Below are 13606 nucleotides of genomic sequence, written 5' to 3' on the forward strand. Positions count from 1 at the left end.
ATGAACTATGATAGCCTAACAAGCTACATGCGGGCCCTCACAAAGAGGCTTGAGCACACCCATAAACCAGTGTTTGCTTCCCTTCCAGATCCAGTAGAAGGAACACACAATCTGCAACCAGGAGACTAATATAAAGACATGTGAGGAAAGGCCTGGATCCCAGATTTGATGGCTCTTTCCAAGTCCTGTTGACTCATACAGCAGTAAAGGTTGAAGGAAAGCCTAACTAGATACACGCTTCTCACTTCAGGAATGTTCAGGCCCCCCAGAGCGCCTTGCTTGGGGGACACATGGGGGCAATGACATCTCAATTTATGTGAATATATTTGTTCTCCCTATTTCCCCCCCTTTTGGTGGCTTGTCTTCCCGCCTTTATTTTATAGGTATTACCTGAGGTAATTTGAAGATCCAGTTTGTTCCGGTTTGTGGCAGTAGAAGAAATACAGCGGGTCAAGCTGAGCATCCGATTGGTTGCTATCCGTTGCTGGGGGAGATTTCCAGGTTTCTGATTGGCTTGTGCTCCCATGGCGGGAAGCTTCTCCTCTTTATATTGACAGGTTCTCCGCTGCTTCAGGGCCAGGTCAAGAAGATTTCATTGGAGCCTGCCCTCCCGCCCATAATTTTAATGGGTCTATTGTCGCATTGCTTTATCGCTCAGCTAATGCCGAGTGGATCTTGGTTCCTATGGATGGTTTAAGATTGGTCTATTTATTAATCTGGTTTAATGGTTTGAATTATGTAATTGTTTCATTTGGTTTATTTAATACTATGTTTTTATGGTTACCCATAATAAAGCACTGCGGCCATTTTATTCCATAGTCGTTGTATGTGAGTTTTATTTATTTATCTAGAGTTAAGCTGTGGGTTTAATTAGGGTCATTCGCTTCCAAGTTCTGACGTCCGAGGATGAGGATCCTCCTGCTGATGGCCGCCCTAATCCTGGGAACTGGGACAATGCACTTATCCGACACCACCAGGTGCTGTTTAGAGGACTCAATGACACTGACAGTAAAATTAAGGACTGTTGGTTCTGTACTCACAGCCCATGAGTTCAAGAACTCTGCCTTATCTGGCAAAACCCTTTGACTTTTAAAGAACTTATTCGTATGTCTTGTTGCCAGTTTGTCTCACAAAGAAGACCAGGGCCTGATGATCAAAAGTATAAGTCCCTATCTCCATAGCAGGGCAGTGACGGATCCAGAGACTGGTCTCGGGAGCGGCACTTTTAGATTATTTTCTGTCCGCCGCCACAAAACAATGGTGCTTATAGAGCAGACTCCACAGTGTGGCGGTATACTGTATATTGTGTTGCACAGTGTAGGCTATGTGTGTATAACAAACATATTTCACATGAAAACTTACATTTACTTGGCTTGACCCTTGGCGATCTCGGACACCACTTCCACACTTTGGCCGGGGGCTCGGCAGGAGCTGATGTGTTTTATCCTAATGAGAAAGATTTAATAATAAGGATTTGGAGAAGGGGCAGAGGAATAGCAGAGCAGAGAGAGGATGGTGCTGCTACTAGGGGGTCATACCATGGGGGAGTAATAAAGCCCACCATAATGCCCCCCCAGTAGTAATAATTCTCCTTATTATGCCCCCATTTGAGCTAATGTCCTCATAGTGCCCCCATAATGTGCCAGTATAAAATACCCCTATATAGTGCCCCTAGTAAATGACCCCATAGTGCTCCACACCCTCCTAGTGCCCCCCATAATGTACCAGTATAAAATGCTCCAGTAGATGCCCTCAGTGTCCCCCATAATTTGCAAGTATAAAATACCCCTTCTTAGTGCCCCCCGTAGATGACCCCATAGTACTCCTCTCCCCCCTTCCCCATAGTACCCACCATGTGTCCCAGTATAAAATTGTACTGTACAGAGAGCCCATATAAAATACCCCTTCTTTGTGGCCTCAGTAGATGCCCCTATAGTGCCCCCCAATCATGTGCCAGTATTAACAGCCCCCCCCCTGTGCCAGTAATAATAGCCCCCTGTGCCAGTAATAACAGCCCCCAGTAATAACAGCCCCCCTGTGCCAGTAATAACAGCCCCCAGTAATAAGAGCCCCTCTGTGCCAGTAATAAGAGCCCCTCTGTGCCAGTAATAACAGACCCCAGTAATAAGAGCCCCTCTGTGCCAGTAATAACAGACCCCAGTAATAAGAGCCCCTCTGTGTCAGTAATAACAGACCCCAGTAATAAGAGCCCCTCTGTGCCAGTAATAACAGCCCCCATTAATAAGAGCCCCTCTGTGCCAGTAATAACAGCCCCCGCCAGTAATAACAGCCCCCCCTTTGCCAGTAATAACAGCCCCCCTTTGCCAGTAATAACAGCCCCCCTTTGCCAGTAATAACAGCCCCCGCCAGTAATAACAGCCCCCCCTTTGCCAGTAATAACAGCCCCCCTTTGCCAGTAATAACAGCCCCCCCTTTGCCAGTAATAACAGCCTGCCCTTTGCCAGTAATAAAAGCCCCCTTTGCCAGTAATAACAGCCCCCAGTTGCCAGTAATAACAGCCCCCAGGTGCCAGTAATAACAGCCCCCCCTTTGCCAGTAATAACAGCCCCCCTTTGCCAGTAATAACAGCCCCCCCTTTGCCAGTAATAACAGCCCCCCTTTGCCAGTAATAACAGCCCCGCCAGTAATAACAGCCCCCCCCTTTGCCAGTAATAACAGCCCCCACCAGTAATAACAGCCCCCCCTTTGCCAGTAATAACAGCCCCCCCTTTGCCAGTAATAACAGCCCCCGCCAGTAATAACAGCCCCCAGGTGCCAGTAATAACAGCCCCCCATTGCCAGTAATAACAGCCCCCAGGTGCCAGTAATAACAGCCCCCATTGCCAGTAATAACAGCCCCCCCCATTGCCAGTAATAACAGCCCCCCTTTGCCAGTAATAACAGCCCCCCCTTTGCCAGTAATAACAGCCTCCGCCAGTAATAACAGCCCCCGCCAGTAAAAGTATTGTATATAATAAAAAATAAAAAAACACATACTTACCTCCATGTCAGTGATGCGATGCAGGCCTCTTATGGCCTGTGTCCCACGCTGTATGGCTCAGGCGGCGCGATGACGTCATCGCGCCGCCTGCGCCGGCCTCTGATAGGCTGCAGGCACTAGGCCGGCAGCCTATCAGAGGAAGGGAAAGGGACACGCCTCTCCCTCCCCTACCGCAGCACAGGCAGGCATCTGTATCGCTGTCCTGAGGACAGCGATACAGATGACTGGAGATGAGCGCTTCCACAATGGAAGCGCTCATCTCCCTGTGCCCAGCCGCCGCCGCCAGCTCGGGTGGGGGCAATTGCCCCGTTGCCCCCCCCCCCCCCCTGGATCCGCCACTGTAGCAGGGTGGGTGGAGGCTCCCTGGTGGCAAGACAAACAATAATGCAAGTAGTGTTGATTACAATAGTAGTATATGCTGTGATTAAGCTTATGTTTATGCGCGCCAACAGGTTCTGTACCAAAAGGAGAAACTACCAGGATTATTGAGAGGTCTTGGGCACTGCATCAATACATGAGAGGGAATCTGGCCTCTGGCTGACAGTTGGACCTATCCCACCTGAGTTTGGCCTCATGCGAGGGAGTCTCTGGGTATCCTAGCTTCAAGGCCAGGGTAAGGCAGCTCCCGAGCTCCCCTTATCAGAGTTTGGTGTCCAAGAATGTTATGCTTAAAATGTATGCTTTTATGGAATAAAGGAGAGTAGTAGATTCAACAAGTGTGTCTGTGTCTGCTCCCTCTGAGCGCTCATAAAACTTTAATTTGGAATCCAGACAATCATAGAGGTGGCGGTTTTGCCCCAACACCCCCATTACTGCCCCCAGTAATAGTAATGCCTCTCAGTAATAGTAATGCCCCCATTAGAGCCCACCAGAATTAATAATGCACCCAGCTCCCAGAGCTCCCCAGTAATATTAGTGCCCCAAGTAATAAGCATGGCCCAATAGCTGCCCCCCATAATAATTAGTGCCCCCTTTAGTTCCCCCTATAATTAATAATGCCCCCATTAGTGCCCCTCAGTAATAGTAATGCCATTAGTGCCCACCAGAATTCATAATGCCCCCATTAGTGCCCCCAGTAATAGTAAAGGCCCAATTAGTGCCCCCAGTAATAGTAATGCCCCCATCAGTGCCCCCCAGTAATATTAATGCCCCCATCATTGCCCCCCAGTAATAGTAATGTCTCCATCAGTGCCCCCCAGTAATAGTAATGCCCCTAGTAGTGCCCCCAGTAAGAATAATGTCCCCATTAGTGCCCCCAGTAATAATAATGCCCCTAGTAGTGCTCCCAGTAAGAATAATGTCCCCAATAGTGCCCCCAGTAATAGTAATGCCCTCATTAGTGCCCCCAGTAAGAATAATGTCCCCATTAGTGCTACCAGTAATAGTAATGCCCGCATTAGTGCCCCAGTAATAGTAATGCCCCCATTAGTGCCCCCAGTTATAGTAATGCCCCATTAGTGTTCCCCAGTAATAGTAATGTCCCCATTAGTGCCCCCAGTAATAGTAATGCCCCCATTAGTTCTCCCCAGTAATAGTAATGCCCCCATTAGTGCCCCCAATAATAGTAATGCCCCCATTAGTACACCCAGTAATAGTAATGCCCCCATTAGTGCCCCCAATAATAGTAATGCCCTCATTAGTGCTCCCCAGTAATAGTAATGCCCCCATTAGTGCCCCCAGTAATAGTAATGCGCCCATTAGTGCTCCCCAGTAATAGTAATGCCCCATTAGTGCCCCCAGTAATAGTAATGCCCCCATTAGTGCCCCCAGTAAGAATAATGCCCCCATTAGTGCCCCCAGTAATAGTAATGCCCCCATTAGTGCTCCCCAGTAATAGTAATGCCCCCATTAGTGCCCCCAATAATAGTAATGCCTCCAGTGTGATGACGTCTCGCAGGTCGTGTAATCCAGTCAGCAGTGAGTGTTCCCCGCGGCGCCATCAAATGGACGAGGGGAGAGCTCTTTCCCCCCCTTAATATAAGAAGGGGGGGTTAAGGCTGTAATAATGAGCGCCCTACAATGGAAGCCTCATTAGTAACAGTCCGTACAGGAAAATATTGAAAAATTATTATTGCCGGTAGAAATAAATTACTAGCATCGGCAGGGCCACTGAAATACTGGCTTGGCCGGTGAGATACCAGCTGGGTGGCAACCCTACCTCCAACTGTATGTTGTATACAGACTGGTCCCATTAATCTGCCTGCCAGCTGATATCCAGAGTAACTCTTGTGTGCAGCACGGACAGGAGCTAGATGGGGGGACTCAGTAACATCCACATCTGTTGGAGGGGGGGCGGGTCCATAGAGCGAACACGGACATTGAGGAGGTCCTGCAGATGCTTAATTGGGTTCAAGTCTAGGGAATTAGGGGTCAGGGTGGTACATAGAAGTCTGGGTCATATTCTTCAAACCAATGTCAGACATTTCCAGCCGTGTGACACATCACATTGTCCTGCTGGAAGATCCATTCGCCCCAGGGGAGACAATCAGCATGTATGGGTGTACGTGATCGGCAAGGATGGATTTGTATCCATATCAGTGGAGAGTGCTTTGCACACAGGGCCAAACTGGCCATATACCCTACAGGGAAATTTCCCAGTGGGCCAATGCCCAGGGGGCCACTCAAGCCCTCCTCTATGCTGGCCGGGTACATAATGAGCTCTCAGAGGTAAGTAACGCCGTGAGAATCAGGTACTCATCTACCCGGCCAGCGACTGCTCCCGAACTCAACCGTTGTGGCCACAACTCAGTCCCCTGCTCCATGTCATATCAGAGACAACTGGAGGAGGACGGAAAACAGCGGCTACTGATGGCCACCTCAGAGGGGCAGCGTGCGGGGCAGTATATGGTGCTGCACTGCGGTATTTCTTTCTGCTAGGATGATATTCTGCACTATGATATTGCTACTACTCATGTTGCCCCACCGTATGTTTGGACCCACCTACAACATAGGGTCTCTTAGTTTCTTTTTTCCAGGGCCATTTTAAGATCCCCTTTCCACCCCTGCTTCCACATGTATGAGTGGCCCAGAAAATGCCACGAAAACCTTTCCCAGACCATAACGTGGTCACCACCAGCTTGAGTTTTTCAACAATGGCTGCAGGGTGTTTGTTCTCGGATGTTCCTCGCCTGACACGCCAATGTCCATCCGTCCCATGGAGCAGAAAACAGGACTCATCAGAGAAGACAATCAGCGGAGGTCCAATTCTGATACTGCCATGAAAAACCGAAGTCTTTTCAGCAGATGCAACTTCATTAGCAGAGGAGCAGTGGCCGCCTGTCTGCTCTGGGGCCCCATACGCAGTAGGGTTCTCTGAATTGTTGTGTTAGACACATGTCTGGGAGCGGCCTGGGTCATTTTGGTGGTCATCTGCTCCACTGTGGCAGGTTGGTCCTCCCTCATGCACCTTCGTAGCTGACCTTCACCTCTCACATCAATGCCACGTGGCGTGCCACAGTTTCCACTCGCCATACACTATCACCACAGCACGAGAACTGTTCACACTGTGCAGTATCAGAATTACCACCACCCAGGGCCCAGAAGCCAATAATCATCCCTTTTACCCGAGAAGTATGTGTGTATCACCCACCTTATATACCCACCGAGCCACCTCAGCACTGTGACTTCCTTCATGAGCTGCCGACATCAAAAGTAGGAAGTGATCAGAATAATGGGACTCGACTGTGTGTAACTGCCACACCACGCTACACTCCAACTGTATGTGATATGACCACACACAACAGTCCACTCCACCTGTATGTCATACTACATTAGGTGACATAACTGCACACTAAAGCCCACCCCAGCTGTGTAAAATGACCACACATTCTACACTCCGCCAAGTGTGTGATACTAATGTGTGCCCCAACTGTATGTAATATAACCACTCACTACACTCCAGATGTGCAGTATAATACACCATAGTCCACTCCACCTGTATGTAATCAACCGGTTACTGCAGTCAGTTCCAGCTGTGTAGGGCACAACTGACACCCGCTGTCTCTGGGGGCATGGTTAGCAGATGCAGTACCCCAGAATAGGGCACTTGCAAAATTGCTAAATGTTCTGATGTATTGTACCCGTTTAGTTTTGTATGGATAAGTTACCAATCCCGATTCTGCCCCTGTAGGAGGCTAGGAGTTGGACCTAGGTCCGCCCCTAGTTTAGTGCGAGTCTAGTGTTAGCTGAGGGAGAGAGAGGGCTACATGTGCTCACTCTTCAGAAGACTAGGCCTGAGTCCCAGAGAATCACTATCCCTGAGATATTTGCATCAAGAAAGCCATGTCTACTTAACAGTCCTCCAGAAAGAACTAGAAGGTCTAGAATCTGCATGGCCGAGTACTGGAGACAGTCAGTAAGGTGTAAGTCTGACAAAGCCGTCACCAAGTAATTACATCGGGACATCATATATATATTTTTTTATATTTCCACTTTAGAATAGTCCTGAAAGAACACTGTGTATCACTCTACGTCCCTTCCCCTTCATTCAGGCTCTGGCCCTCAACCTTTGTGGTACTTGATCTTCCTGGTCTCACTGGTGGTTTATAATGCTCCTGTCCTTGCCATAATGGAAATCTCTCTATGCACCAATTTCCCGCTTTTGGGGTAGTGCTGTAGAGTTTGTTGTTTTATGTACGTTACATTTTCCCCTCTGGTGGCGCCCCCTGCTGTTTATTCTTCTAGTCCACCCTCTCCTGCATTCAGTAGTGGACTGACACGCTCAGTAGCTTCCCTGCTCTCAGTACCAGAGTAGTGATCTCATAGTGAAGCGGACAAGACACCTTTCATACCTTCGTCCCTATCTCTGTCTAGACTGTAGAGAAGGTGCTCGGGGGCATTACACAGCATAGCCGTGTAGTAGAATGACTATGGCTGACTGCAACACTCTCCTGGGAGATTCAGCTTCTTGATGGTCACATGGGATGAGCTGCTGCCCTCCTACAGAAAGGGTGTCACGGGGTCCGTTCTATTCTCGTACAATTAACAGAGCGAGAGATGTGGGGACAGCCCAACATCATTTATTGTGGCTGTAATAAAACTCCCACCAAGCACAGGAAAGAACATGGTCTGTGGAACCTGTGATAGTCCACAGAACTCCACTAATGGTCACAAGGGGCAGGAGTGCGGCAGATGCTCCTCCTGATGGGCATCCCTCCAGGGTGTTGGCCTCCAGCTTCAACTCCTCTCATGCAGGTCCCCCCAAGCATTGGGCGTTCTTCCTGTATGCTTTTAGGCCTCAGCATCAGCTCTACACTAAGCTCAAGGAGTCCAGGCAGGAACCTTCTCTGTGGGGTCTCTAGCTCCAGTCCTATAACATCTGGGGAGGGTTCTAGTTGCCCCTCAGCCTTAAAGGCGGCATTCCTCAATCAAGGCTCTGTAGGACAGTAGGACGAGTCAGAGACGCCAAATGTCTTCCCTGTCCAGTCTCAACGGGAGGTCCTTAGGTGGACGCCAACATCATTTAGCTAAGATGCAGACGGACAAGGAGGCTGATTCAATTACCTCTGCCTATTGTGGTGTCTTCCAGGCTGGTTGGCAAAAACTCACATAAAATCAGTCAAAATATAGAGTAAAAAAAAATAAAACAGTAAATCATAATGCAGAATCACAAAAAAAAAAAAAAAAGTCCAAAGAATCCCTTTAAAGGGGTTTTCCGAGACTTGAAGGGGTCCTATCCCTTCAGCAAATGGCATTTCTAATGTAGAGAAAGTTAATATAAGGCACTTCCTAATATATTGTTATTATCCATATTGCTCCCTTTGCTGGCTGGATTCATTTTCCCATCACATTATACAATGCTCGTTTCCATGGTTATGACCACCCTGCAATCCAGCATAGGTGGTCATGCTTGGGCAATATAGGAAAATGCGCCTGCCTCTCTGGTGGGTTGGACTGTGGGAGTGAACATAGTACAGCAATTATTCCTATAGTGTGCAAGCGCGACCGCCGCTGCTGGATTGCAGGGTGGTCGTAACCATGGAAACAAGCTGTGTATAATGTGATGGAAAATGGAATCCAGCCAGCAAAGGAGATAATATGGACAATCACAATACATTAGTAAGTGCCATGTATTAACTTTTTCAACATGAGAAATGCCATTTGCTGAATGACAACCCCTTTAAATACTGATGATCTGATTGGTGTGGGTCCGATAACCGGGATCCCCGCCGATCAGCTGTTTGAGAAGGCAGCTCAGCTTTTCCTAGGTCATGTGACATCACGTTCATCGGTCACATGGCCAAGAAGGTGAATGGGGCTGAGCTGCAATACCAAACACAGCCACTATACAATGTACGGAGCACAGAGAAGGCCGTGGCGCTCACAGGAGCCCTGGTCTCTTCTCAAACAGCTGATCAGCGGGGGTCCCGGGTGTCGGACCCCACCGATCAGATACTGATGACTTAGGGCTCATGCACGTGGATGTATTTTGTTTCCGTTTCCGGGGATTTACCTTAAATGTCTGATCAGTACGGGTCCCACCTCTCTGTTCATTGCTGTGGGTTTCCCAAACATATCTGAATGAGCACCCTCAACTATTTTCAGAAGCCCCATAGCGGTTAATAGAGAGTAGTAAAGCGTGCACGTATTGATATTTCAATTTAGGGCGCCATGAGATAGGAGCAGCTCCCAAAGATGATGGTATATACCCCTTTAACCCGAATTATATAATCCCCCCCAGAAAATAAAAATAAAACTATATAAAAATCCACATAAAAAGCTCAGATTCCTACACATACTTATGTAATACATAATTAAAAGATAAAAAAAAATCCTGGGTATTTATGATGAATGTAATAATAAATAGATGAGTCTCAAGCAGCGAGAATATTTACTGGTGACTCACAACTGGATCATGCGTCACACGGCTGATTGTGCAGCAGGGGCTAGGCAACGGCCAATCAGCGGCTCCAGCAGTCAGCTGGAAAAACGCAGATGTGAGTGTGAGAGGCCATGCTGCAAACAAAGCCCTGCTATAATAGAGAAAGGCGAAATAAAAGCAAAGAAAAAATAGACTGCGGAGTGAGAAGATCAAATAGATAAAAATATAACCAAATAAAAATGGGAAAGATACTTAAAAATGATAAAGAATTACAAAAATACATCAAAATAATAATAATAATAATAATTATAAAACATTGAAAACTTACATAGAAAAAAATAATTTAAAATGTAACCAAATAAAAATGTGAAAGATACTTTTAAGTGATAAAGAATTACAAAAAAAAAATAATAATAATAATTATAAAACATTGAAAACTTACATAGAAAAAAATAATTAAAAATGTAACCAAATAAAAACTGAAAAATGAATAAAAATGATAAAGAATAAAAAAAATACAAAAAAACAATAATAATAATAAAAACATTGAAAACTTACATGGAAAAAATAGGTAAAAATGTAACCAAATAAAAGCGAAAAAAAGATAAAAAATTATAAAGAATTAAAAAAAATTGATAAAAATAAATAATAATAATAAGAATAATAATAATAAAAAGTGCATATATCATCACTGAAAGGAACATGGAGCGGTTGGGGGTGTTGGAGTCTCCGGGGTGGTCAAACACTGAGTCACTGGAGGTGAAAACAGACCATGACACATGCCGTGAAGATAAAAGGGATTCACAAAACAGGTATCTGCTGCATTATTACATGATGGTATCCACTATTTATGACTGCTGCCCACTGATGTGGATGGCATTGTCTTATACAGTGACACTGCCACTGAAGGGGTTCTCCGAGAATAACCTTGATGTCGGGCCTTCTGTAGGGGGCGCTGCTCTGTGTTGTCACTGTACATAGAGGAACAACAGGATGCTTGGGGGATTCACAAAACATCAGGGGGCTGGAGAGGAATCTTTAAAGATAACCATTACTCCCCCCCCCCCCCCCCCCATTCACTCTCCCCACCAGGCCTGCAGCAACAAGTCACTGGCTTCAGCGGTCACATGCCATACATGCATGCACCACCTCTGAGGCCAGTGATTGGCTGCAGCAGTCACATGAATTACGTATGTCACGTCATGATTACCGCAGGACTAGTGGAGACAAATGGAGAGACGGGGATGAACGGGTAATAATTTTTTATTTTAGACTCTGGTACTTGTTTATCAAATCCCTTTGAATAAAATAAAATAAAAGAAACTATGTACAGAGGAGTACATTCTTGAGTACTGGTGCAGCAATAACATGGAATGATAATACAAAAATGAAATATATATATTTTTTAAATGTATGTATTTTTATTATATGGCTGTTTTTTTTTATTATTATTATTATATTTATTTATTTGTCATTATTTTTATATATTATTTTATTATTCATGAATTTAAGATTATCATTGTCATTTTTGGGGACAGATCACTTCTCACAGACATATCTCTTTAGCGCCCTTCCATCATACAGATAACACAAGCATCTTTGTTCCTTTTATCTTCTTCCTTCTGCGTGCCTTCCTATAATGTCTCCTGTTTCCAGATTGGAGGAAACAGGAGGAGGAGGAATCTACAAGTTTGTGCTGCAAACCACTTCTATCCTTATAGCTACATGTACAGAATTGGTGGTCACCCAGACAGGAAGTAGTTGCTAAGCAACGTGAAGAAACTCACGCTGCATAATACAAGGAGAAGGGACTATCAGAAGCAGATAAAGACAGCATTACATACCTTTGCAGAATCCTCATATCGTATGTGTACAGGGCGACTGTAGTGGAGTTACCCTTTAAAACCCCCAGCATCTCCAGGCCCGCCCCCCGAAATAATCAGTCACAACACCTTAGGTTTTTTGGTTAAACAACATTTATTTTAATATTTATGTTGTGGGGGTAGGAGGAGGGGAGGGGAAATTCAGAAGGGGATATAACAAGGAGAGAGGGGGAGATTTAACCCTATTGCCCCTGCACACACTCGCCCCCTCCCTCCTAATGATACATTGCAGGCAAACAGGGCAACCAGGCACACGGGTTGGTGGGGTGGGGGTCTCAGCTTTGCGTGTGCCTCATTACCCGGCTGGTTGCAGCTACATAATGGCTGTTCCCATGCAGGGTTTGGATGTAACGGGTGTAAGAAGGTGGGTCCTTGGGGTTTTTACAGTCATGGAGTTGGGAATTGACACAGTTACCGTCACGGCATCTCTCGTTACGTGGTAGAGGGGCAGTGTAATTAATCATAAATAGGAAATAATACCCCAGAATGGGTACTACCATGAGCATCCCATGCCTCCGCACAGTGCCACCTCCCTCCTAAGTGGCAAGGGGAGGGGGCCTGGAAGCTAACCTGCCTTCTGCTCTTATCTCCTGACCCTGTCTCTCTCTCCACCTGCCGATCCTGCCCCCTGCAAGGCATATCGGCAGAACGGGCCAAGAGGGGAAGCATCGCCCCTATCCTCACACCAAATCCCTCCAGATTAGTGGAAGCAAGAGGGGGTCCCCCCTAACTGCCCTACAAGCCATTGAGTGGAGCATTCTGGGAAACCCTAGGGCCAGGGGTCACGAGCCCTATCTATAATGCCCCATACATGAGAAATTGGCATACTGAGGTGGGGGAGGGGGGGGATCTGAGGAGTTAATATATATTATATATATTTTTTATTCTTTACACACATACTGTACATACACACACACAATTCTCCTCTGATAAATCTTAAAATAAAAAATAAAACAAAAAAAACAAAAAAAACGGCCAAAAACCTGACTCATTTCATAAGGGAATGTAAATACGAGACCAGTTCTGGGGTAATTGCCCCTCCCTCCCCCCTTGGGGCAGGGGGCAGTGTATAAACATCACGGACACACAGCGTCACGGGAAACAAGGTAACAGAAAAACCTGCACACGGACAAATTAAATATATATATATGTGTGTGTATATATAAGTTAGGGGAGATCTCCAGTCATTGGGTATTTACATGGGAGAGAGAGCGAGAAGGGACAGCTTCTACACAAGATGTCCCCACTTCCCTGTGTGAGGAGGGGGAGAGGCAGGAAAAAGGGGGAATTATGTTGAGTTTTGTCTGGTCCCAGCTGGGGGTATAGATGATAGATCCGGCGAAGGGGGGGAGAAAAATTAGACAGAGAGACGGAAAGAGATACGCTGTCCTTAGGTGCTGAAGTAAACTGGAAGCAAAAAACATAGAGGAGGAGGATTGGAGGGAGGTGGTGACAACATGGCGGGGAGGACAGTAGGCAAAGATTAAGACGGGATTGGAAACGGTGCAGAAAGGCGGGACGGGGTTAAAGGAGAGGGCATGGAAAGAGGAGGAGGTGATAGGAGGCAGGTTGGTGGGAAAGGAGGAGGAAAAGATGGAATGAAAAAGGGGGTGCATAAAGATAGGACAGGTTAAAGGAGATGGGATGGAAGCAGAAAGTGAGGGGAGGTAGGTTGGTGGGAAAGGGGGTGCAGAAAGGATGGACAGGGGTTAAGAAGATGGGATGGAAAGGGGAGAAGGAGATGGGGAGGAGGTAGGTAGGGAAGGAGGAGGAAAAGGACAGGATGGGAACGGGGTTAAAGGAGATGGGATGGAAACGGAAGGTGATGGGAAGTAAAGTTGGTGGGGAGGGAGGAGAAAAGGGACAGGATTGGAAAGGAGGTGCAGAAAGTGGGACAGTGGT

The 13606-nt window shown here is 46.6% G+C and overlaps 1 protein-coding gene across 1 annotated transcript in view; it reads right to left on the reverse strand.

Moving 5' to 3' along the window:
* Positions 1–11779: 11779 nt before the first annotated feature.
* Positions 11780–13606, reverse strand: part of VAMP2 (vesicle associated membrane protein 2) — a 32242-nt gene continuing 30415 nt past the window's right edge. The window contains exon 5 of the mRNA XM_044278882.1: positions 11780–13111. Coding sequence (XP_044134817.1) covers positions 13095–13111 — 17 coding nt within the window. The 3' untranslated portion in view covers positions 11780–13094. The remainder of the gene's footprint in view (positions 13112–13606) is intronic.

The sequence above is a fragment of the Bufo gargarizans genome, chromosome 2, assembly GCF_014858855.1.
Source record: "Bufo gargarizans isolate SCDJY-AF-19 chromosome 2, ASM1485885v1, whole genome shotgun sequence".
NCBI lineage: Eukaryota > Metazoa > Chordata > Amphibia > Anura > Bufonidae > Bufo > Bufo gargarizans.